Genomic DNA, 26,950 nt, shown 5'->3' on the forward strand with positions numbered 1-26,950 from the left:
AGAATAAAGCTTTCACAAATCTGAAACTAGTTTTATTAAGAATCTTTAGCCTCTCTAGGATAATTTAGTCTAGGTATAGTGGTTTTGGATCTGGACCTGGTCCAATGTGGTCTACATATGAAAAAAACTGTGAAATCCACCTTTATTGCATGTTCACAAATAAAATAAAGCTTTCACAAATCTGAACCTGTGTTTTTAGCCTCTCTAGGATAATTTGGTCCAGATTTGACAAGTCTAGGTGTAGTGGTTTTGGATCTGCACCTGGTCTAATGTGGTCTACTTATGAAAAAAAACTGTGAAATCTCCCTTTATTGCATTCTCATAAAGACAATAAAGCTTTCACAAATCTAAAAGTGTGTTTTAGACATAATAATAATTTACCTTAATGACTAACACGCTTTCAATACAGTAAGAGGTTCAAAAAAATGGAGGATCAGTCACTCAGCAATGTAAGTTATGTTTCCCTGCTGAATCGGAAGCTGCGAATCGGAAGCCAACTTCAGCGTCATGCCAAGAAAGGGGGGCTGTAAAGGCTCTGACACATGAACCCGACGGCCGACTGTCGGCAGAAAAGGCAGTCGGACTGATCATTTGGCTCCTCTCGGTCCAAAAAGTGCCTCGGAACACACCGAAATGATGCCGACTTGAGCATACGTTCTGTGCGTGCACGAGATGTAATACGTCTCCATAACAGTAGATTATAAATACGATTTTGTATTTTAACAAAATAGTTCACCAAAACGTGTTTCTGAAAACATTTAAAGCGAGAAATAGGCCATGCAGTTGCTGAATCTGTCTGTTGTTTTGATCGGCAAAGGTCAGTTTAAAAGATTTTCGTCAGATTTTGAGAGCCGTTTGTCACGCTCATCCCGCTCGTCATTTCCGGCTAGTACTCTACCAATCAGATTGGTCATTGAGTTCGACTGCCCACTGGCCGATTCAACAAGTCAAATCGGCCCAAATTAAAGCCGACGGCTCCTCCGACTGACGACGGCATGGAACACACCAAACAGACTCAAGTTACCGACCTCGCCAGACTGTCCAACGGCCGATAATTGGGTTGGTGTGTCAGCGCCTTAAATTGGGAAGAGAGGACCGTGAGTTTGCAGTGTGTTTAGCAATTGTTGCTGTAATTCTAAGCCAATAAAGTGTGTATTTCAGTCAGGTGGAAAAGGACGGCAAGGTAGTGGTATTTTTAGCGGTTCCACCGTAATTCTAAGACGAGAAAGTGTGTCTGTCCAGCAGGTGGAGAGGACAGTGAGGTTGTGTGTTTTTTAGCGGTTCCTACCGTAATTCTAAGCAGTTGGGTACAGAGCTCCACATGTGTGCAGGCTTTTATGACTGTCAATATAGCCAGCATCAAACGTTAGCTACTCCGCTATGAAGTAATGTCTGGCTATGTGAGACAAGCGTCTAGCAACATTGATGGATGCTGCGGTCTCAGCCTGGCAACCAACGTGAACTTTGAGTCTGGGCAGGAGGGGGCGGGGGAGACAACTCTCTCCAGTATTTTGAATTTGGACTGCAGTAATTGACAGTAAATATTGCACCTTTAAAGAGTCATCGTGAACTCTTGTGATGAGCATTGACTAAAAAACACATCGATTAATAAAAAATATGTAATAGAGAAAGCTAATTGATTATGGAAATAATTGTTACTTGCATCCCTAATGTGAATTCCAGTCATGTGAAGTAAACCATCTAATGTTGAAGGTATTGGTGGACAAGTCATATTACAATCTGTGCAATTAATCTCTCATCTGCAGACATTCTATAATATCCCTTTAGGGTATAGATGTGGGTTATATGCATCATTTAATATTGTTTGAAAGATATAATATTTTGCATGAAATGATTGTAAAATTCATCATGGGATTATTATGGTTGTTTTGTAAGAACAGCCCAACTGCCTGTTTGTCATGGTACATTGAGTGAAAACTATTGTGCATTGTATAAACACTACTTCCTAATATAATACCAAAAAAAACGTGACTTTACAATGCACAGGCTGTGTGAAACTATTCTGTTTGTTATACATCTACTTGCCTTGTTTTAGTACACATTCTAGTAACTTGTGTTAATTATAGGAAGTTTGGAAAAAGTTATAATTTTTAGAAAAGGTTAATTGGCAGTGCCTATACTAAAGTTTCTTGGTTATTTTACATCTGTTTGGCATTACTGCTCCCACAGTTTTCGTCTAATTGCTTGTACTTCCAGTGACTGGAACAAGAAAGTAAGGGGGGCTCTTCAGGAGGACTGGAGGACTCTTATGTTGTTCTTTGTCATAACTCAATACACAAAACCCAGAATAAACTGGAGCCAGAGACTGCTATACCAAACATAAAGATTTTATTGACAACGCATGAAATAAAAGACTTGTCTCCATTCAACTAGGGGACAGCAAGGGAGTTTCAATAGAATGCCTAAATGCAGCCCATAATAAAAATGAGGGATATAGTAAATTGTATAGACAGTTAATACATAAATCAAAATAAATAAACAGGCAAATAAAATAAACACAGCAAAAAGCCCAGGTTACAGACCCACTGCACTGTCGATCCAGGAATCCCTCAGGCAACAATTATGAGTCTCACTGTCCCTTGCTGCATTTCGTTTGAAGAACAAGACCCTTTTAGTTATGTGCCACAGCATATAACATTTAATATAACATTTATATATATATATATATATATATATATATATATATATATATATATATATATATATATATATATAATGTTAGTTTAGAAGTTGGGTTTGCTGACAATTGAAGGGTTTGTAGTTCAATCCCTGGCTCTTCCTGTCCTGTTGAAAATCCTCAAGCAAGACACTGAACCCCAACTTGCTCCTGACGAGTGTGGATGTATGGAGAGGGGAACATTTACATGGCTCTCGACTGAAGCATGTGCCTAATGGCTGTAGCAGTGTTTTCAAGGAAGAACAAGTAGACGAAAAGTAGAAGAAAGTTTTAAATATTTGTTCCTATAATTGTGCGATTTTACTTGAATGCCACAAGAAGACATTATTGTATTTTTCATCGTTTTCTTTGAAGATCTCGTCTTTGGCGTTACACGGAGACAGTTGGAGTTTTTTGGTTTTAGTTTTCTCCTAGTTTTAAATCACTGTCTTTATTCTGTCTCAACTCCTTGTGTTTGCAGTATTTCACACCATCCCTGCTGTGTACTTTATGTAGTGAGAGTAATCTGCATGTTTAGAGTTTAACTTGATGCGTGTTGCAGTTTGCTGCTGTTACAGTAAATTTAACTTGTGCTTGCTTGGTGCCTGTTCCCCACGTGTCTGAGACACAACTGGTCCAACCATTCTGCTTCTCATTACCAGTCATGTCCTGATGAATCCACTGCTGCTCAAATTTCCTCTACAGCTTGGGAGCTGAAAGCCGTATGAGCATGTCTGTGTGTGAGAGAGACAGAGAAAGAGAGGAACACTACTGTGCCCCAACACACTCCTTAACCGCTACCTACCGCTGCTCTGCCGTTGCCATGGATACAGTGCCCTCTCTCCCCCTCTCTCCTCTCTCTCGGTGGATATGGAGGGATGGGGCTGGAGAGGAGAGGAGAAGTGGCTCTGGCTGCTGCCTCTGCGTCATATTCATACCAGTGCAGCTGAGAGCTCCCCCCCCCCCTTTCCCCCCCCTCATCCTCCTCTTCTTCCTCCTCCACTTTCCTTCCTTCCTTCCTTCCTTCCTTCCTTCCTTCCTTCCTTCCTTCCTTCCTTCCTTCCTTCCCTCCCTCCTTCCTTCCTTCTCATCATCCAATTTGCACACTGCTAGATCCCCCCTCCATTTGTGTCTCCTATCTGCATCTGTTCATCACAGTCTCCTTCTCTCTCTCTGCTGGCGCAGCTTGGTTACCTCTGCGTGGCTGACCCAGGCAGACTTTTTCGAGTGAGGGTGGGCACAGAAGAAAGAGAAAGGCAAAGGTAAGCGTTGAAAAGGGGGATGTTTAAGAGTGTTTGTCTGTGAGAAAGAGTGTGCAGCTGCAAGACAAAAGACTGAGAGGTAAGCATTAATGACATGGACTCACCTGAGATAACAAGTATACCACCTGGAGCTTTTTAAACATTTTGTTGGGAATTAAAAAAAAAAAAAAACAAGGTTGTCAGTGCATGTGAGCAAGTGTTTGTCTGCTGTCAGAGGACAACATGCATAGAGTGTATTAGTGTGCGAGCAGATGTATACTTCAGTGAGCAAGGCAGTCAGTGTGTCTGTGTGCAGGCACTTTGCTGTCTGTCACATAGTGTTATGGAGCTGCTGCATGTTTCCACAGTGAGAGAACAGAGGGAGAACTTCATTATTCTCAGAGCAGCTTTTTGAGTGATGTGTTGATGTGTTGACATAACGGGAATCTCTGTATCTGCAAGAGTAGGAGAGTGAGAGGAAGAGAGGAGAGAGAGAGAGAGAGAGCGAGCATGCCTGACAGTGCAGTCAGTGGTGAAGTGCTCAGCTTCAAAGCCTAATCGCTCCTGGAAACAGAAGCCATTTCCCAAATCACATTCATGCACCCCTCCTCCTTTTATGCTCTCTCACTCTTATCTCTTCATTTTCTCTCTGTTGCAGTGTTTTGATGCCTCTCTCTATCTCTCATATCTGCCTTTGTTCAGAGTTCACCATTTTACAGTAGCAGAATCTGCTGTAAATGTCAAACCCAACAGATCGTGACCTACAAGGCGCACAAAGGACCGAATGGTGACAGAATAGCAGCAAGACATGACAGAGAGACAGAGAGAGAGACAGACATTGTTGAAAGAGAAACAAAGTGTTTGTGTGTGTGACGTGGACATGAAAAGAAGGGTAGAAGACAAGTAAGGGGAAAAGAAGAGGAGGCCCGCAGGGTTATTCATTGTGTCTTGGTCCTGAAAACAATGTCTGACACCGTTTATGACATTTAACTGTGATGCCTCTGCCAGTGCGCTGGTGTGTGGGGAATGCACCTGTCAGCTTTCGCTTCAGTTGTGATAGTTGTTTATCTTTTGTTAGTATATTGGTTGGAAGTGACAGACAACAGAAATCTGAGGTTTGTTAAACTAGGCTTCAACTCACTTTTGGGGGGGACTTCTTTAGTGCAGAGGATACATAGATAGGCCTATACTAGACCAGTGGTTTGATGTACCCCCACAGTCATTATTTTAAACTGAATGGTATTTAACACCATTATAATATAAAAGTGAATATTACTACAACAACTTTTTATATAACAATTGTCAAGTTTGTATTTGTACAACCTCAACAGAAGCTGGACATAATTTTTATCAGTTTATCTATTACTTTTATCCATTTCAACCATTTATCAATTACATTCAACTAAGTATTTCAACTGTTAATATGTCTTATTACCTAACTAATTGAACTGTTTATGCATTACTTTAGATTTTTACAATTTTTCCATCACATTTAGCCATTTATTTCAACCGTTCATGGGTCATTCATCACTTTTAAGCAACTATTTTAACTATCCATTACTTTTTAGCCAACTGTTCAGACTTCTCTGCTTTCTTGCTAACTATGTAGTTTCATGCACTCTCAATTGCAACATGTAATATTCAAGTGTTACAGTTGACTCAATATTTTTTAAGAAATCATAATTAAAACTCAAAATATCACTCAAATAAGTAGAGCTCTACAGTCTTTACAAGTACTGTGTGGCAACTGCAGAAGTACCCCCTGGGGGTACAATTAGCCTTTTTTTGGTAGTCACTTTATAGTGTAGTCTTTGTCACCAGTCCTGGTGTATTTCTTTGCAGTCAGTTAAGACGGAAGCTGAATTTCTTTAAACATTTTCTATTTTTTCTTGTATTACTTCAGTCACAATGACTCCATGATATGACTCAGTCTGTAACTACCACCTGACAGAATCAGGTGCACAAGCAACAAAGACATCCAGCATGAGTCAAGAAAAGTTATGGGATGAACGGGAAGGGAAACCAGAGACGTGGAGGAGGGAAAGCAAATTAACCAAAATCACATCAAGCTGCAGAAAGGTCGAAGTAATATCAACAGGGTGAGGAGATTAAATAGACAGAGCAAAGTAAGATTAAAAAGCGAGAAAAGAGGCAGCTGCTGGGCAAACAGTCTGCAGTCAATTCAGACCGTTTACCTGCAGCTCCTGTTGGGTGTGAGTGTGTGCACATCCGTAATGCGCGCTCTTATTGCCTCCCATGGGTCTCCAGTGTCCCTGCGCTCCAGGTGGGCTTTGCATTTTTAATCGATACTGTCTGTAGTGATTAACACCAGTCTTCTCAGGGCAACAGAAAAACAGACGGAAGAAGCAAGAGAGGGAGACAGAAAGATATATGGAAATGTGTCATACAGAGGGCAGGGTGTGTGAGTGAGTGTTTGTGTGTGCTATGTGTTTGTTTGGCAGTAATGACCCTTTGCCTCTGGGCTCCTTCTGAGTATGTTTATTTCCCACAGTAGCACCGGGCAAAAATGGATTTGCACAAAAAAAGAAATGCACAAACACACAGTCCCTCGCTCCATTCCATATCACTTACTCCAGTCCCACATTATGTAAAGGCTCTTTCTTTCTATTTCACTACTCTCTCATTTCCCCTCCCACTTGTGTTGCAATATGCCTATTAATGATGCAGCTAGAGCACAACTGCCAACTTCCTGCCTCTGACAGAGAGAGAGGAGTGTAGTTGTGGTGTGTACATGCCCTGCTTTGTACCACTCCCTCTAATCTCTCCAGCCCTCTGTCTGTGTTGTTTTTCCTCAGAGTTAGCCCATGCGAGCAGCGTGTGGACTGAGTGCAGCTGTTTCGTTCAGAGCAGAGCCCAACATGTGAGAAGATGTCTGTTGGAGGTTGTGCTTGTCCCGGTGAGTGCCTACTCTTTTTCTCTCTCTTTCTCCCGTTTTCCTCCTCCGTCTCTGTGCTCAGTGGGGCTGTCAGAAAGATGACTTATGTAAAAGTGCTGCAAAGCCGCCTAGGGCCAGCGTCAAGCTGTGTGTGTGTGTGAGTTTGTGTGTGCATGCGTGTGTGTGTTGGTGAAGCCATGCTACACTCTCAACACATGTCCTAAAACAAGGTTATAGACTGAGGCTACCACGCTTTAGGATTGAGTTGTTCAGCAGACCCTCTCAGTCACGCTAGTTTGCTGTGCAACAGATCAATGGCTCTTTGAGTTTTGCCACATACAGAGGCACTGATATATCAATAATACTTTACTTGCTGGCTCTTTTCACTCCTTTTCTCCACTTTATCTAGCTACTATAGGTCATTATTTGTGCTCTTATATGTATAGAGTTGTTGGAAATCACTGCTTAATGTCACAGGAACTGTTTTTCATATTTGTCCCATGGGGCAGAATTGAATGAGTCAAAAGTACTTTACTCACTGCAAAATGGTTTAAAGCTGGTCTTTCTTGATGATGGTACTTAAGAAAATGTAACAAAGAGTTACATTTGCTTGGAGTTAAGCTGCTGTTTGGATATTAGGCAGCTCTTTGTGATTGTGACTTTGCATTGCTGCATATTTTAGTTTTTTAATGCAGTTGTTACGCTTGGCATGGATTTTTCTGAAACCAACATTCTTGAGCTTTAAATTAAGGTTACATAATATATTATGTTATGGTGTCTTATTGGTACTCAGTATCCACACTCTGCTCTTGTGCTACTGTGTCAGAGCAAGAGGAAGGAAATCTAGTACTGTCCTAGTTTGTCTGCACACGTCAGTCTTTGGCAAGCAAAATGTTGTAGCAACTTTTATCAAGAAGATCTTATAATTTGTTCTCTCCCATAGAGTGTTTGATTCTGTATGACTTTGGAGCAATTTCTCTTTAATGTTACCACAGTGAGAGCAGGCGGGCTACAGAGACAGTTGCCTTGTGCACAGTGAAAGCCTCACAGTGCCAGGGGATGGAGTCTGTGCAGCACAAGGGAGCAAGTAACAGATAGAAAATTAAATCGTAGCATCTGCTCAGGGGGATCTCAGAGAGGGGAGATTGAATTAGGGTGTCAGTATCATTTTAACGGGCCTGCTCTGATACATTGGTAGTTGCCTATCAGATGGAATAATATTAGAGAGGCCTCTGCTTGATGTTCTTCCTCAGATCTTTTCTATACTATCTCGCTTACTCGCTCTCTCCTGTAGTTTTCCAGAATATCTGCCTCCTTCGCTCTCTCTGATGATAGACTTAACTCTGGAGCAGAAACTTTTAATGACATCCACATGTTTTTTTATGTATGCACGGAGAAAGAGGCCGAACCAGAGAGATCTGCCATGTGCATGTTGTGTGCACCAACATTCAAACACTCACAGGTTTACACATGCAGGAAATGCGTGCACATGTACAGCACGCACGTACACTCGCACACACACATACTGTACATCTTCACAAGGAGCCTGCTCAAACAAGTTTAGGCTGGTGGATCTGTCAGATAACCACAGGGCAAAATTGATCAACAATTTCTCTCTTCCTCACTGTGCGTGCGCTGTAAATCATTATATTTGAATGCTGGTTTGTTTACATTCTTGTACAGTGGTGGATGGAAGATCCTCCCTATCCTTTGTGTGTGAATCTGCATTGGAAAAACAAATCCTCTCTTATTCTACACCACTTTCGATTTTCATCTGGTCCCATTTGTCTTCATTTTGTTATTGGGTTAAAGCATTATAGAATAAAGGGATCTGAACTAAGCGTATTTGCATGTGGCAGAATGTGAGCCATAATACTAAACAGACTACTCCTGTCTGTCTAGTTCATTGACAACCCTGTGACATCCTGCTGTTGTTGTGACTTTGCTGTGAATCAGCCTTTTTAAGGCTTTGTTCCCAGCATGAAGGAGATCCGTCCTAACACAGTGGAGCCAATCACATCCTTTGTTCAGACTAAATGGTAAAAATAGATTGCCTGTGAGCTGAAGATACCCCCCTCTCTCCCCTCCATTCTCACATGCACTCAAGCATGCGCTCCCCTTTGCTCACCACTCTCTCCATCTCTCACCCATCTCACTCTAACCCCCTTCCCCCCCACCCACCCTCTCTCCCTCTCTTTCACTCCCTCATCCCTCCTTCACTGCCTTTTTTGCAGTAACAGTGGTGTTACCTCATGCAGAAAGTCACATGAATCCTGATTGGAGAAAAGTGACTTAAAGCAGAGCCAAGATGGCAGCCAAACAGCCAGAGCTTTTTTGATCACCGTTACACAACAACAAGACTGCCTCAGCTTTATCTCACTGCGCTGAAAGCCTATGCCTCTTTTTTTCCCTTCCTCAATTCTTCCCTTCTTCTCGTCTCCTCGTCCCCTCCTCTCTCTACCCTAGTGAGTCTCTCAGATCTTGTTTGCTACATCAAAATGGCTGTGGCTGTGTGTGTGTGCAGAGGCAGAGAGAAAGAAGGAATGCGTGGGAGACAGAGATGCTGGGGAGTCAGAGAGATGAGGGGGGGGTGCAGATTGGAGACGTGCTATAGTGATGTCACATCTGCTGCAGGCCGACAGGATGGCAGAGGAAAGCTGGCATGTGCCACAGCCGGGAGGAGGGGGAGGATAGGGAGAAGACTAAATGTGTGGGAAGGGAAAAATTATTTTCTATCAAAGATGTGCAAGCTGCAGAGTCTTTAAAACATGAAAGCAGGTTTGGTACTGAGGTAGAAGGTGATGGTAACAGTGCTCCGATTGAAACAAAGCTGTGCTGAAAACAAAAGATGTTAAAAAAAGCTGCAGTTATTTGAAAGCTTTGTGCTGAATCTCTCTGCCACCTGTGTATGTGAAAGTGTGACTGTCGTATAAATTTAGCATACAAACCATCTACTAGATAAGTTAATTTTTTGCACAAGACTTTATGAATTGAAGTAAACAGCCTGCTTGATCTGGTGGGTGTCAAAGATGAATTGAACAGACTAGATGTGCTAAAGTGTATGCAAATCAAGGGGAATATTGATATTTTAGCTGTTAAAGGGATTTCTGCTATACATCCGAATGTTTTTTGTTCTTTGGACAGTAAAGCCTAACAAATGTTTTTCTAAGCTGATGTCAGAAATTGGAGGAGGACTTGGTGGAGTTGGTCCATTTGCTTGGAATAAGCGACTGACTCATCAGGCTTATAGAATTCGTAATGGGACATTAAAATAAGTATTCTGGGCCTAATGTTGTGAATTAGATAAAGTGCCCATATTCCAGTAAATTCAGGTGCTCTTTAAATAATTCCATGCTGTCTGTTTTTCTATTGTTCAGTTTAAGAACCAACATTAAAACTGAGTTGTTGTTATTATAAGAAGTGTAAGTTATACTTTATGGTGGATTTTAATTTTTTTAATAACACATTATAGGAGTACATTTGGGTGTGACATTTATTTCAGGCCGCGTCATTTCATTCCTTGGATGTTGGCACAACAACAGAAGCCGTAAAAACGACCAAACTGCACCAGATCCTGTCTGTCAACAACAGAATTCTGCCTAAATTCAGATCAGTGACCTCTGTAGCAATGTCTACAACACCAACCTTCACACAGACATTCACATACTAGCTTTCTTTTATTATCCTTCTTTATCTTCAACACGTGCTGTTTAACTTCCTCCTGTCAAGCCACAGTTGTGTCCTTTGGGTGCAGTTTGTGTTAGTTCTGTCTGCTGCCTTTGTTGCTATCACTACCAGTCAGGTGTCACATTAGTTTCCCTGACAGGTCTGTGCTTTCACTGTGGTGCCTAGAAAAAGCAGCAACAGGAGTCTGAACATGCAGTTCACCCGGCTCTCTTCAGATTTCCTTACTACTGCTTCACTCTCTGTCATAAGACACAATACGTTGGAAGATTTCAAAAAATGCATTCAAAGCATGTTTCCACGTGTATGGTGTATGGCCTGTGTGGAGTCAGTTTAGACTTGTTTACAGCTCACCTCAGTTCTACTCAACTGTAAAAATAAAATAAAATAAAAATAAAAAGGTAATTAACTGTAAAGACGTCTGAGTAATGGACCAATCTATTTTATATTTTTCTGTATTATAGATCACATTATTACATGCCATGAAAGTGCACGTAAGGCATTTCAGTGTGAATGCTGCTATGTAGTCCACCTCTGCATAAAATAGCACACGCAATGTGGTCTTAGGAGCTAGGGATCTATAAATACAAGAGATCGTGTGTAGTACAAGACCAGTTTTCCAGGGACTAAAATAGGACTTAGTTCTTGTGTATATGACTGCAATTTAATGTGATCACTGCCTGCCAGTCCTACTTGCCAGGTACTCTGTGTGTATGTGTGTACTAAATGTGACTCTTACTGAATACAGGTGAAATAGGATCCAATTCTTAGGACTGAAACACTCCAACAGTAATGTATGAACTGTATGCAATATCCCATATTTTGTGTCGTATGATCCACATTTCCATTTGGCCCATCTTTATTTGTTTTCTGTAATGATAATGCAGATAATCCAGACTTCCTTTAGATGCCTAAGTCTTAAAATATAAGCAGTATTGTGCATGTAAAAGTTATTGTTATAATCATGTATCATAACTAAATGATACAAATGAGAGATTTTATAGTGTTTTATTAAAAAATAAAAAATAAAAATTGTTAGTAGTAAATAGTGTACAATATAAACTCCTGGAAAAAGATAATTTTACTGTATTCTACTCTTTTCTATTGTGAAGCATGAGGATGTTTGCAGCATTTGCCAGCAGAGGGAGATGCTGTTCTGTCACATCTCTTCTTGTGCCAGTCCATCATCACTGAACAGAAAGCAGGCTGGGGAATCATTGTTTTCAACAAGAGATCCTGGTCCTATGTTACAACAAAAGGCTTTAGTCTTTCTTTTAGTCCCCCTGCAGCTGTTTAATAATTGATTTTCTGGTATAACTACACAGTCACTTCTCTAGTGAAAGAGGTTTTGAGGTGCATCTTTTTCCAAAATGTAACCAATGATGTAACCACAGTTCACACCAGATATTTTTGTGGCACTCCCCTCCAGTCTGAACGCTGAACACAACCTACAGATGATGCTGTATATCTCTGCTTGATGTGGTGTTTATGCAGTATCTGACTGGTGTGGGTCAGATGTGTTAACTTTCTCAATGAAATGCATTGCTTCGCTTCTCTCATCTGCTCTCCTGGTTTATACAATTCTACAAAGTGACTGGCAGCTCAAGTGGAAGTCTCAACAAATTGAGCTTTAAATGCACTCTGAGACCACAAAAGGTTTTCCGGGCTCAAATATATTGCTTGTAAACATTAGAGTGGTTATTGATTAAAAGTGAGGCTGCAGATTATACCCTTACATAATCTGGGGCTCAGGACTGTGGTCTAAAGGATTTGAGTCATCCATCAAGTCAATCATTTTTCATAAGCCTTTACAAAGTTCGCTTGAAACAGCCTGTTTAAGTAACTAGTCTTTGTCACAGATTTGCTAAACAAAACATCTGAATCACTGTCATTTGTTTTTTCAATTTGGGATTGTTACGGTCAGGACAGACTTTAAAGTATTGGATGACCAGTGCTAGTTCACATTGTTCCAGCAGCCCTAGCAAAAAAATGCCCCTATCACTTTATTCCTCATGACTGATTATTATGACTGAATGAGCCCCCACCATACAAAGGTTTTATAAAAGCACTATGTTGGAAAAACATTCTCAAATACTGCAGTTTCACAGGATATAACCCTGCAAAAAATATGAATGAATATAATTTCCATTGCACTGGCATCTATTGTTTATATTTGAAATGTAACCGTCATATTATTCCTCATTAGATGTGTTGATATAATGTTAATATTTTTGCACATCCTGCACACAACTGTACAGCTTCCAATTTTAAAACAGCTATATTTTACATATTTGGTTATAGTCCTTGTTATACCATGTTGGTAGTATCTTTTTCATATGTTTATGGTATGGTTTATCATGAATCTGAGGGCATCATATCTGTCTAAGACTTGCAACAAGAAACACTGTAAACTTAACCTCTGAACTGCCAGTTGGTCACACATTACAAACTCATGCTGTACAGCCAAATATTGTTCAAACCCACACAACTTCTAAATTCTAGTCCCCAATGTTTCCATACCTAATATGTCCTGAGTGAATTCTGTGGACATGTGTATACAATTATGCACATTTCAAGAATACTTCCATTTGATAGAATGGTGAAGTGATACAAACATAAAGCCAATTGACACAGTGTAAACATATAGCTTCAATGAAGAGCTGGAGCAAGCTGAGCTCATACATAATATATGATGCTGCCAGACTGTGGAATACGATTATTTTTTCCATCCGTAATAAGTGTGACATTAAGGGTCGAAATATAGGCTGATAACTGTTCCTCTCAAGTGGACCAACCTTGTACCACTCTGGGGTGGGGACCAATGATGTACGTATGAGTCCTGGACAAGACAAATTGGGGTCCCTGGCTGTCAGGGAGGCAGGCCTGTGTTTTGTCCCGGGCCTGTGTGATGGGATGGGCGGGGGAGCCTGGAGGAGGCGGGGCCTTTGTTTTTTTCGTGTCTCGGCTGGCAGGAACAAAGGGTCCTGTAGTAGTAGTAGATAAGATAGCACCATCCCCCAAACAAATGACATTTAAAACATTTAGTTGGGGATTGCTAATTGACAGGAACCAGGGCAACTAACTGGAGTGTTGTACTTTCAGTCGCTATTCGTCTTGTTTGTGATTGTAGGACTAAGGTTACATTATCAACGACCGGGAGCTGGAGTTTTCACCATCCAGTCGCTCCGGCTAGCAGCGAGGCTAGCTGGCTAGAAACACCGAGCAGAGGTGTTGAGCAACACCGCGTATCGGTGGACGTTTCTCTGCAGGTAACTCAAACTTACAGCCTCACTACTTTGACAGCAACACTGGTTCCCAATAAACCGCTGAAACTGCTTGTAAACAAGCACGGGGAATTATAGCTATAAGTGTGTGGCGGTGATAACGGTAACGTTAGTTTAGCAACTAGCTAGCTAGGTTAATAGCTTAGCAATGGCATCCATCCTCTGCAAACGATTAATGAATGCGGCCTGCCGTTCAGTCTACGTCTGGTCGCGTGTGTTTAAAGTGATAACGTTACCGGCCTTCGTCTTTTGTTAATGTCGACTGTGCATTTCCAAAGACCGAGAACAATACATTTAAGTATGTTTGCATTCTAAGCACATTGCTTTGGATGTGTTATTGGCTTAGGGCCAGCCTCTGGATGCAGCTCTATTGTTTCCGATGAACAGTTTGGGCGGACTGAACTGCACTAAATTCTCACTCTTTAAAGGTAACCTTCGTAGGAGTGGTTATGCATCATGATCTCTCATCTTATCTTCATATATTAAATGATGCTGACTGGCAAGACGTTATGTCTGGCTCGTGAAATTGTCATTATACATGCTTCTGTTCGATTGGGTCCTATAATCCGTAGAGGCTGTAGATAGGTTTAACTCTGTCGACAGGACTTATTTTAAGGGTGTGTGTTGGTGTTTATATAAGGTGAGAATAAACTCTGTCAGCATTTGTGCAGAATATATGTTTCTGAATGTGGAGGCGTTATATATCGGAGAGAATAAGACTCATTTGTTGCATTGGAATTTGTGTTTTGCATCAGATTCAACAAAGACTTCATAAGTGGTTGAATGCTGTCTGGGACTGGTGGGGGGGGTTCTATAGGTCAGCGGTAATTCATAGAGAACCATTGTTCTATTGGCTTATCCTGAACAGGTTCACCCATATAGTAATGGGGAGGAGAAGATGACCTGCCATGACTCTTTTGGGTATACTGAATCAAGGGAGTAAAGGATGAGAGAGTAAATGAAGGCGTTGTAGTTGTTCAAGGAGCAGAGACTGGGCTGTGAAGGAAGACAGACAGATCACAGTTCACACAGGCATACTTAACCCCAACTCATGCCTTTCCCCTCCATTTCTATTTGTCTTGACTTAAACCATAGTCGTAGTAGAGTAGGTTGGTTCTTAGAGTAGTCTGCCTATCCATTAGTTCAGTGATGTGAAACGATTAAAAGATACAGCTCTCAGTCCTGTATTAGAGTGGCCCATGTTGATTATTTCTCCCTCTGCTGGTTTTGATTTGGTACAATCATCATTTATATGCCAAGCTGATAGCTTGAGTGTTGTGCATCAATTGTGACATAGTCACAAATTAACAGCCTTCAGTTGCCTGTTGGGAATATCGGATTTGCAAGCAGGGCCAGCATTAACAATATTATCAGGGGGCAAATACAGGAACAGTTAAGACTCTTTATGATCTCAACATTGCCATATTTGTATCACATTTTTCTCCTTATTTCCTATAGTTATTATAGTTCCTATAATATTCCTTGTGATTGGCCAGTCTGTGATTTCCATGGGTTATTTTTCTCAACATCCCGGTCTGCCACTGGTATACACATTTTTTTTGGTCAGAACTAATTACAAGCAGTAGTAGTCCAGTAGGTCTCCTTCTGGAGTAGAGATACAGAATAGATGTTTTCTCAGAGCCCTGATTGTTTGAGCATGAATGCCTTATATGGACAGACAAGGGTTAACAACAGCTGGGGTAGCGAAAAGGAGGGGGGGGATGGGTAGAAGAGGAAACTTGAGGGACACACAGCAGAAGCGCATGGTAAGGATCATATGGGGCTGTATGCAGAAAAGAGGGTTCTCTATAATGGTATGGATGGTACAAGAACACAAAGAACATGCCGGACCATCTCATCTGCTTGTATTTTGCATTTCACTCATTGTTTTCTCACATTTCTGCGGGCTAATAAATATGGCTTGTTTTTTTTCCTCCTTGTGATATTTTTTTCTTGTCCATTTACCAGATTGAAGATGCATTAGATAATGAAACCAGCAGGAAATTGTTTTGGCAGCGTGTATTTTATTTGAGTAAATCTCAACAAAATCATCCAGCACTGGATTACTTAGATGATGCTGTGATTTAAATGAGCTAAATCTAAAGTAATCTAAATCTCCTCTAAATCTCTGCCCTTTTTTCTCCTCCTCTGCTGTGTGCTTGTATGCAGGCTGTTCGTCAAAGTCTTTCAAGCTGTACTCTCCTAAGGAGCCCCCCAACGGCGGCAGCTTTCCCCCCTTCCATCCAGGCGCTATGCTGGACAGAGATGTTGGGTAGGTCTGGGTTATACTGTCACCACACAAGAGTTTCTGTCAAAAGGAAAATGTGTCTAAAGCTAAGGCTCCTTTAGCATTATTTCTTTGTCTCCTTTTTTACTTCTTGCAAGCTGTTAGTTTTGATGTCATTGTTGTTGCTGTCACAATATGTTTTACTGAAGAATACAACATATATTTTTAGATGCTGATTTCTTTTTAATAAATAATCATCTACGTCTAATGATGTTTTACGGCATATGTTTTTGTACATTCTTCAAATTGGAATGTTTGATCACCCCATCTTTAATAGTGATATTGGAGTAAAATCAAATGAGAGGTTGACTATACCGAAGCGGATTGGTTTTAATTGTGGTCTAATAAAGCAAAAATAGAGAAGCCACCCTAATTAAAAGTGGCAGACAAAGTTGGATGTTACACTAACACGCAGTGTGGCTCTCATTTCTTTTTACAGTACAATTTATTACATGTATACTTTTTTAGTTGCAAGTGCTTTTCTATACATCCCTGTTCTATTGTAATGTGGATTATTATTATTACTGCTCTGATAGCCTTGAAACCTAACCTCTGAGATCAAGGTTCAGAGGTCATGTCATATGATACATTCACCATACCTAGAGATTGGCATGATGATGATGATTTTTTTTTTTTTATTCCTCTTTTTAGCTTTAACTTTAGCATGGGTTCATAAACTTATGAGTGCCACTGTATAGTACTAAAACACACATTCTTGGTGTTACTTATGTTTATTAAAAAATGATTGCTGATGTTTATATTTTTTGTTCCTCCTAGGCCTACACCCATGTACCCCCCATCATACATGGAGCCTGGAATGGGGTGAGTACACTCAGTGCGTTTACATGCAGTTTAAAAAAACGATTATATTCGGGTTAAGGCAATACCCCGATTTCTCAAACGCCATATAAACACCTTACCCCGGTTAAAATCAGAGTTCTAATAACCTGATTAACAGAGGTAAAGAACTCCTTCAGTAACTGGGGTATTCCTCCATGTATAGACCTTATCCGGGCTATGATCGGTTTAAGCGTCTACGCATGCTTCAACTGCCCCTCCCCACTCCACTGGAGTGGTTTTTGAACCGGAAATAATCCGTTAGCGCTGTGAGTCGGTGAGCGATTCCCGAATTAGCGGGCCATTGGCAGCATGGAGCCTACGGTCCATCTGTTTTACTCGCCGCCGTGGCAGCAGTGGATATTGGGAGATGGCTAGACAGATTGTCCATCTCCGGGGATGTCAACTTTGTGTCTCGGCAAAAAAGTAGAGGGACCGAGCAGCCCAAGCTGCGGCTGCTGGCTAACCTTAATGTTAGTTAGCTAACGAAGTTAGCTTGCTAATTTCACTTGACACAGGTTAACGTTACTGATGTAATTAGCTGAACAAGTTATTAGTCAGGTGAAAACACTGTGCGTTCCTACGCTGTGACAAGATTGTGTAAATGAACCATTAAGTTGTTAAAATTGACTAATTGAGAGGGCGATCGGTGTAATGTTGACATAGGTCAACCGGAAGGAAAAAACAGTCATGCGTTGGCAGATCGCCACCAACTGTACCGGAGGTAGTTACTCTGCCACTCTTCCCCGCTCATGTCAACGAGGAGAACTGGCATAACCTGGTTATTCACCCCGGTTACTGCTGTGCATGTAAACTAGGGCTTTGACTTTTGCCCAAAAATCATATTTGAAGTTCGTTTGTTTATTAATATTAATATTCGAATATATTCAAATATTTATTACCATTAAATGCCATCAGTAAGACTTATATTGGTATCAAACTTCGTATATGTTCTGTCCACCAGAGGGCAGTGTATCACTCAATAGGCAGGCAATGATGTTTCCAGAAGAAAAACACACTGCCACAACTGTTTTTTTAAATTAAAAGTCAGACCCTGGATTAAACACAAACAGTATGCTTTCGAAAGGAAGTTCGGAGCTTTCTCCGTAGCCTACGTAAATGGTCTGATGTTTATACTTTTGCGCTCGTGTGGGTGTGGGAATGTAATAGAGTGAGAGAGTGACGGTGATTACCGGTAGCTTCAGAGCGAGTAGCGACTCTAGAGTCATAGTGAGAGGAACAAAGCGTCTCCCCTGTTCTTTCTGACCACGGTGAGACATCTGTAGCAGGAAAAGTTAACCCTCTCCTTGATTTCATGTTTATGGAGAAGGAGAACCAGGAAATAAGTCAGGGGAAATGCAACGCTACCATGCTACGGCCGAGCGAAAGTTACATTTTGAAATGCTTGAAAAAGCCTTGGAATCTGATATGAAAATGTTTACAAGCAAACACATTTACAAAAAACAATGCCCATAACAGGTTTGAATATTAAGGGCTGCCTAATATTCGTTCGAATATCAATTTATTTTTATTTTTTTCAGAGTCAAAGCCCTAATGTAAACGCACTGACTGATGCTTGCATAGTGAACAAACGGTTGTGGTTTGTCCCAGCTCAGAACTAATTTTATATAGCCTTTATATCCTCTACTTCATACATTTAGAAGCAAATAGGCATTCAATTTGCCTGTACTGAACTTGCTCGTGGCTTATGTCATTTGTTTGCGCTATGGGTGTGGAAAAGCCACAATATAGCAGCTTGAACTACAGAGTGTTGAATCCCCTTGTTTTCTGTTTTAGGAGACCCACACCGTACGGGAACCAGACAGATTACCGGATATATGAGCTGAACAAAAGGCTACAGAATTGGACAGAGGTGAGAGTCACTTCATCATTCATACAGAGTAATAAGAACTCAACATGCGGTTCAAAAACACAGTTACATTCTGCAGCTCCTGTAAACTACTTACTGTTGCTGTGTTTTCAGATTTTCTGCTGTCTATGTGTATCTAACCATGCTAGGGATTTTGTGGGAAATTAAGCCTGAGAATGCACTGACTTAATTTACATTCAGGCTCTTAATAGGATTATCTGATCAACCTGGCTAAAATGTAATTGGAGTGCTGTTTATATGCCTGAGAGCCCAACTGAGTAGCTGTTATGAGCAATGCTTTTTATGTGGCTGTCAGTCTACACACTTTTACATATACAGGATTTAAACTACAATTAAGTCCAGCAAAATGCCCAATGTCCCAAGTTTTTGCTTCTTCACTACACCAACAAAATATGTATTCATCTGCTCATCTTTTAGAGCCCTTCCGTGACTATCATGAAGCATGCATATCTGCTCTCACGTGATTTTCAAACATCCAGTGTTTTACACAATATATAATCAATACAGATTGTACGGAAGAAGAGTTGAAGGATTGTACAAGTGGTAAATTTGAGGAAACAAGAATTTCTTCTTTTTGAGTGTTAGTACGTTCATTGTTTCGTTTATTCATTCTCTGAACTTCCTCATCTCTTTATAGTAAACGCTATTTTTACTGGAGAATATAATGGCATGTATTTCCTCTTCCTGCATTAGACTTGAATGCTATGTTTTATTGTGATTTGAGATTATTTGGCAACGCAATTTTGCCTAGTTTTTTTATTTTTTTTTTATTTTATTTTTTTTTAAATTTGCCTACTTTCCAAAAACTGGATCACTGAGTCCAGGAAAGTTATTTTATCTGCTTTTATATATTTAACTTTTAACTGCTCTTCAATGTTTAATTTCTCATACTGCACTTGCCTTGCCTAGTTATGCTTGCAGTGTTTAAGGAATGAGAATTGAGGGTAATGGTTCTTCCTCTGCTTTCAGGACTGTGACAATCTCTGGTGGGATGCCTTCACCACAGAGTTCTTTGAGGATGACGCCATGCTCACCATCACGTTCTGTCTGGAAGATGGACCAAAACGATACAGTAAGAATAAAAAGAAAAAAAGGAAATGCTAATGTTTATTTGTATTTTCAGGTTGTAATTGTAATGTATGGTATACAATGTACATCTCATCTTTAAATGTCCATATGTTTTTTTTTTGTCTTGATGTTTCATATATCTTTTAAATTTATCTGAGAAATTTTATCATTCATCAAGATAAAGATTGGCATATCACAGTTAGTAGCATTATGTATATCCTTTCTGCTCTTTTTTTATTTGATTCTTTTCATGTACGTGTCAGATTTTGTACTACTCTAACCACACACCCTCTCTACGTGGAATTGTATTAATTTGATTGACAAGGTTTTGACAAAGTTATCAATGTTGTGTGCAGCTATCGGCAGGACGTTGATTCCGCGATACTTTCGAAGTATTTTTGAGGGGGGCGCCACTGAGTTGTTCTATGTGTTGAAACACCCAAAGGAGTCCTTCCACAGTAACTTTGTGTCTCTCGACTGTGACCAGTGCACCATGGTGACCCAGAACGGCAAACCTATGTTCACACAGGTACTGTTAATGTCACACTGGATGAAAAATGTACAGCCTTATCTTCCTGTTCCTGGTGCGGTAACTTCTAACGTATTCTATTTCTCTCCTGTGGATAAGGTGTGTGTGGAGGGCCGCCTATACCTAGAGTTCATGTTTGATGACATGATGAGGATCAAGACGTGGCACTTCAGCATCAGACAACACAGAGAGGTCCTACCAAGGAGCATTTTGGCTATGCATGTGAGTTCCAGACTCAAACAACCACACACTCGCACTCAAATGCACATACTGTACATGCACTTAAGCATCTCATCTTTTCAACCCAATCATGCAGGATCCCCAAATGCTCGATCAGCTGGCTAAAAATATCACCAGATGTGGGCTATCCAACTCCACGCTCAACTACCTCCGTGTAAGCAAATCTCCTCATGTTGATCTTATTCTTCTTTTGATCAATCATTGAATTAAGCTAAACTACACTTACAACAACATATTAATACAGTCATGTCTGTTTGGTTCCTCTTTTTATCTTCCCTAAAGCTATGTGTGATATTGGAGCCCATGCAAGAGTTGATGTCAAGGCATAAGACCTATAGCTTGAGCCCCAGAGACTGCCTGAAGACCTGCCTCTTCCAAAAGTGGCAAAGAATGGTAGCACCTCCAGGTAATGCACACACCGCAGTTATGGCCGTGTTGCCCTTCTATTCCATAAGCTGTGAAGTACCCACAAACTAATCCAGTTGCAATTGCCTTAAAGTTGTTAATCTGCAACAGGCCTTATAACAACAGATGTACAGAGACTTAAATATGTTATTATGAAACACATCTTCCCTTTGTCTACTTGTAGCTGAGCCAGCCAGACAAGCTCCAAACAAGCGGCGGAAAAGGAAGGTGTCCGGTGGAAGCACCGTGAGCTCTGGCGGTGGCAGCAATAACAACAGCAACAGCAAAAAGAAGAGTCCAGCCAACAGCTTTTCACTCTCCAGCCAGGTACTTGTAAGCATTGCATCTACTTGACCTCTATCTGCACCTCCAAGTTCAACTGAGCAAGGTATTGGAGGATAAGACAGAGGGTGGATGGGTTGGAGAGAAAGGCAAGCAGGTTAGAAAGTTTTTTTTCTGGGTGTAGGGGTTGGTAGCTGGGGTTGGTGTGTGTGTGTGTGTGTGTGTGTGTGGGGTGTGTTTTAAGGAGGAGGTGTAGCAGCAGGATAGTGATAACATAGGGTGACTTCTGGAGGTGGGGTTTGAATTCAGGTGTGATAGGGCTTGCTCTCTTTTTAATTATTTTGAGGATGAGTAGATTTACTTAGACCCCCGGATGTGAACCAGTGATGGGCAGTCCCTGGTCCTCTGGGGCCACAGGTTTATGGGTTTATTTAGAGGAGGTACAAGTGACCTCCATTACTATGTAATGTTCAAAATATTTGGGGCCATGGGGTAGGGTTACCTTGCTCTGATTTCCAGTGTGACAATTAGGTTTTCTCTCTAAATCCTCTGTATCAACACTAAGTCTATCAGAGCACATGATTCACACAGCACTGCTGTCTTTGCCTATTTGGTTGCTTGATTGAGCGAACGAGACCCGAGGTGGAATGAAACCCCCCCCCCTACCTGATGCAGCACTCAAGGATCAGGTATGCCCACTGCTGGCCAGTAGGGAGGGCCCCTTGACCCTGGTTCTTGGAACAGCGGCAGGGAGTCAGGGCCACATGGACTACTGAACTGTGAGGGTAGATGCCCAGACAACACATTGTCCTGTTGTGATTGGGTTAAGAATGAGAGGACACGAATACCTCAGGTTTTTAGTACTTCCTTGGTCCGTAAAACTTATCTTGAAGTATCAATTATAATGCATTTCATTAGAAAAAATGAATTTGTAACGCTGGAATTGAACCAAGTTAGAGACCATAGGCAAGAAACAACAGTTACAACTCGTCCGTGCAGCCAGTCATTCCGCGCACCCCCCCTGTATTATGGGGATAATATGTACCGGCCCTTGCTGTCCCCTTTAGGACGTGATGATGGTGGGAGAGCCCACTCTGATGGGAGGGGAGTTTGGTGACGAGGACGAGCGTCTGATCACGAGGCTGGAGAACACGCAGTTCGATGGGGCGAATGGCCTGGAGGATGAGGACAGTTTCAACAGCTCGCCTGCGCTGGGGGCACAATCGCCCTGGAACAACAAGGCTCCCTCCAGTCAGGAGAGCAAGAATGACAACTCCCAGTCGTCCCAGTAGAGTGCTGAGGTCCCAGCCAGCCCCTTTTTCAATGCTTAAATCTTACTGGGATCCACCTGAGCCAACACACTAGTGAAAGGATTCAGGGAGGGTGGCCTCGGGCACTTGAGTTCAATTGATTTTTGTTTGTTTTGTTCCGTCATGTTCTTTTCGAGACGAAAGGAGAGTGGAAAGGGACAATAGCAACAATAGCTGATGGACTGATAAAGCTCTTTAAAGGACAGGGTCAGCAGAATCCCTCTCGCTCCGTCACATTGTTGCACATGATCAGTGGTGCTCAGCCTTGGCACTTGTCTACTCGGCTCCAGTCAGTCCTCTTAGAGGTGTGGTGAGGGTGGCGGCGTGTGTGCATGTGTCTTTACCCCCCATCATTGCTCACCACAGTGTTTGAGCCAAAGTTGGCCTGTCCTGTTGTCCGAGTGCTCGCCATGGCGACCATGTCAGTGGGTTCTTGTTCCAACCTCGGGTCTCTCAGGCGTGCGTTTTCCTTGACGACGCACCCCGTTGTTTCTGTTGTGCTCATGTCACAGGGAAGAAATGCTTAGCTTTTATTTAACTTATTTTTTTGCAGGCTGCAGAAAACTGTGTGCACTCTTAGTATCAAAATTCAACGTTCGGTTTTTAAAAACTCAATTATTTGTTTTTGTAGGACCTGGTTGGAACAAAAACCTGTACAGTGCCGGAGCTTGAGGACCGGAGTTGAGAACCACTACGCTAAATCTTAAATACACACACACACACACACACACACATCCAGACCAGTGTGCACACACACACACACACACACACACACACACACACACACACACACACACACACACACACACACACACTTGCATTCAAATACTCACTCACTCACTCACCTACACCTACAGCATAAAACATTGAGGTACTGGAGAGAGGTGGTACGCAGCATGTCTGGACCAGAGCACCAGATGCTACAGAAGTGTTTTCATTTTCTATGTTTTAGAACCTGTTTTGAATTGTTTTTATTTTTGTAAACAATTTCTAAAAACTAAACAGACAAACAAGCAAACAAAAACACCCCAGACTATTCTTTGCACTGTTTTCCACTATTAACTCCAATCTATTTTTCTTATGAATTGACAGTGTATTTTTTTTTCTTCTATTATTGCTAATGTAAGAATTGTAAAACATCTGAAACCTGCAGTATATTAATGTATACGTATTGCTGTTAGATCATTCTTATTGTGATGGTAATAACTTCCATGTAAGTCTGTGCTTAATATAATGTCACCTATCTGTGTCAGCCATCACACTGTCATCAGGTCCATTGGCTTCAGTGCTAGACGGGAGAACAAGGCTAGTGTTTTAATACTGTACTCCCATCTTGTTTGATGTGAGTCCAAAGCCGCACACTGGAAACATTTTCCCCACTAACATCCAGCGCCTGTTTTGGATCTGTTGACTTGTTATTGCAGAACTGTTTGCTTTGTCTTGAATCTCTATCTGGGGGTCCTCTCTTCAGAGAACAGAAAACTTCTCAAATTTGCTACTCAAAAATATTTTAAAAACAAGTTTTGACAGGATTGTAAAATAAGAAAAAAAGACTTTTGTATTAACTTAAGTTTCCCAGAAATGTTTTTAATCAAGATTAAGAAAGCTGCAGACCAAGGAGCTACATGTAAAGATTCTTTAGATATTGATTATACTGTGCTGTTTTATGTTTTATGACGAATCATTTTGTTGGCTTTACTCATGTTTGTGTCTGTGCTTGTATATTTTTAGGTAGTCATTTCTGTAAGTGTTATTCAACGTATCCCTCCCTAGAATTATGAGAAACTTAATCTAATGTAAAGAGATGAAAAGCCCTCTTAAGTCTTTTTAAATGTGATATTTTTAACAGTACAATCACTGATAAAAGAATTTCCCCCTCATTTTAGCAAACTGTATTTATTTTTCTATTTACTGACATTTCTGTTTAGGTCCAACCCACCTGTATTATAGTCATGATGATATATGGAGGATTTTGTGGGGCTGCTGAGTCAGTTAATGCTAATACAGGTCATTCCATTACTTGAGTTTTTTTGACATGGCACTCCCAGGTTGTTGGCCAGTTTATCACTATGGTCAAGTATGTTATCATATAAGAGATGGCCATTTTCTGCTGTTGGAGAGGTACCTGGTCTATCTGAAAACCGGATGCACTAAAAACCAATAAATAACCACATTTAGAGAAAAAGTTAACCTCTAAGTCATCCTTTTTTATTTCTGTAAAGTTTCTCTATTTTATGGCGAGTCATCCTCTGATGCTGGGAATGTTCCACAATGGAGCAACCTTCAGTGCAATTTAATCAAATTTACCTAAATGATCAATTATTTTTGTGTTTTTTTTTCTTGTGTGATGGATGTTTTTTCAGATATGTTTGAAATCTGTAACTGATAAGTGGATATTTCATTAATGGCAATATGCTGCGGACCATTGACATAACATCTTGTCGTAGGGGGGAAAATCCTCACTGGGCTTGACCTTTTAGCTGCTATGTTAACTATTTTAAAGTAATGTGCAGACTCGCCCAGCAGGGGTCTCCCAGAACACCAGGACAGACTGAGCAGCCTGTCAGAAATTCTCCATTATTATATCTGGTGGAAATGCCGTCTGTAAAACCACACCGAGCTGCAGGCTGTTGTGGTTCCTTCTTTACTCATTGTCTCTAGCACCACTAGTCTACTTTTGTGGTGTATCTACTTAGCAGGCCGACACAGATTTGAATCTACGGGGAACTTTTCATCACCCTGTGTTTCCTGAGTTGACATAATTTAGGGAATAAGGGTTTGTGATATGTGAGACGGAGCTGAAATGGCCATTCACCCATAGCTGGCTCCTGTAGCACCTCACCATAGGGGTGCTTTTATATCTATATATTTTTTGCCAGTTTTCTGTCATTGATAATTCATGTATGGCATCAATAAATTGAATTTTCACTGAAAAACTCTGTTTTTATTAGACTAAGCTGTGGTGATTTTTGTTTTTATCATGCACTGATCCTAACAGGATAAGCACACAAAAACAGAGAAAAAATAAAACAGATTACTAAAATGTTCTCCAGTAATAAACAATTAGATATGCTTTTGCAAATCTGACCTCAAATTCATAAAATCAGCTATTGCAAAGAAAACATGTTCCAAAAAGTTTTTCTTGCCATGCTAAATGGACACAAGCTGTGTCAAGAACAGTTTACTGAATTTTCTTATGGAAAAAGTTGGAAGTGAAATGTGAACAAGACACTGCAACCCTTGTTTCTGAGTTAATATACACCATATTAACAAGGACACAATTCTTGTGACCTATTTGCCAGTGTTTTTTAAATCAGCAATGTTAGTTGGCTAGAAAAGAGGAAGGACAACTCGTACAAAAAAAAAAGCAAAATGGGAACAAAAGAGTGTTGACACTTTAGATAAGAACATTTTTCAAAGCTCAGAGAGAGAGGCACATAATGGGCTTCAGATGTGTACCTTTTGATCCAGTAAGTAATCTGTTAAAGCATGGAAGCTAATTATTGACCTTTGGATCTGCATGTGTGATAAAATCATCTCAATTTAAGTTACACTTGCTTTGTTAGAACTTTTAACCACATCATAACAACTTAGTTTATGTTACACTTTTGTACCAATTCAGCCTGAAGTAATGGCTCAAAAAGTGAAACAAAGACTCAACTTTGGTCCCTGGCAACAGTGCTTCTGTAAATCACAAATATGTTCACAGGTGGGAAGCCAGTGCGGGATCACATTCTTATTGCAACACTAACAGACCAACCAGTAGGAGTCTGCAACACTGCAAGGCCTTGGTAGTTTTTACATGGCATCTTTACAAAGCCATTTTGTAAGAGCTCTCTTGGTAACCGATTTATTTATTTATTTATTTATTATTTCAGGACAATGCACGTTTGATGAACATGTATAGAAGTACACGTAAAAGTGCCAGATTGTAGCCCAAGGGCTAATTTCCATCTGTAGTCCATCAGGTAGATATTACAATAAAAAAGACAAAAGATACACAGCAGCAACATTTACTATATCAAACTAGGTAAAACAGGATGAAAGAAAAAAACAAACAGGATAATTCATTAGTAAATGTTAAAACAGAGACACAATTCATTAGTATGCTCCATCAAACTAACAGGGCACAGCATACAGGTAGAGATGACCACATGCTTGGTTAGCTCCAAGCCAGATCCAAGACCAAACATATACAGCAATAACATTTGTTATATAAAACAGGGAGAAACAGAATGATAGAAAAATAAACAAGACAATTCATTAGTAAGTGTTTAAAACGGAGACACAATTCATTTATACGCTCTACTGGGCTAATA

General features: G+C 40.7%; 1 protein-coding gene across 5 annotated transcripts; it reads left to right on the forward strand.

Moving 5' to 3' along the window:
• Positions 1-6,627: 6,627 nt before the first annotated feature.
• Positions 6,628-25,567, forward strand: ldb1a (LIM domain binding 1a). Of its 5 annotated transcripts, none has more exons than XM_078272811.1 (11): positions 6,628-6,835; positions 15,952-16,054; positions 16,847-16,891; positions 18,704-18,779; positions 19,767-19,869; positions 20,222-20,394; positions 20,494-20,616; positions 20,711-20,788; positions 20,917-21,040; positions 21,224-21,372; positions 22,389-23,256. In XM_078272811.1, the coding sequence occupies exons 1-11, from the start codon at positions 6,808-6,810 to the stop codon at positions 22,611-22,613; spliced, it is 1,227 nt and encodes a 408-aa protein (XP_078128937.1). In that variant the 5' UTR covers positions 6,628-6,807; the 3' UTR covers positions 22,614-23,256. The 5 variants fall into 5 exon arrangements, with proteins under 5 accessions (XP_078128937.1, XP_078128938.1, XP_078128940.1 ...); XM_078272812.1 differs by having other exon boundaries at positions 21,224-21,366; XM_078272814.1 differs by lacking the exon at positions 22,389-23,256 and adding an exon at positions 23,263-25,567 and having other exon boundaries at positions 6,630-6,835.
• The last annotated feature ends 1,383 nt before the right edge of the window (positions 25,568-26,950 follow it).

This window comes from Sander vitreus, chromosome 17 (genome assembly GCF_031162955.1).
Source record: "Sander vitreus isolate 19-12246 chromosome 17, sanVit1, whole genome shotgun sequence".
NCBI classification, from domain to species: Eukaryota; Metazoa; Chordata; class Actinopteri; order Perciformes; family Percidae; genus Sander; species Sander vitreus.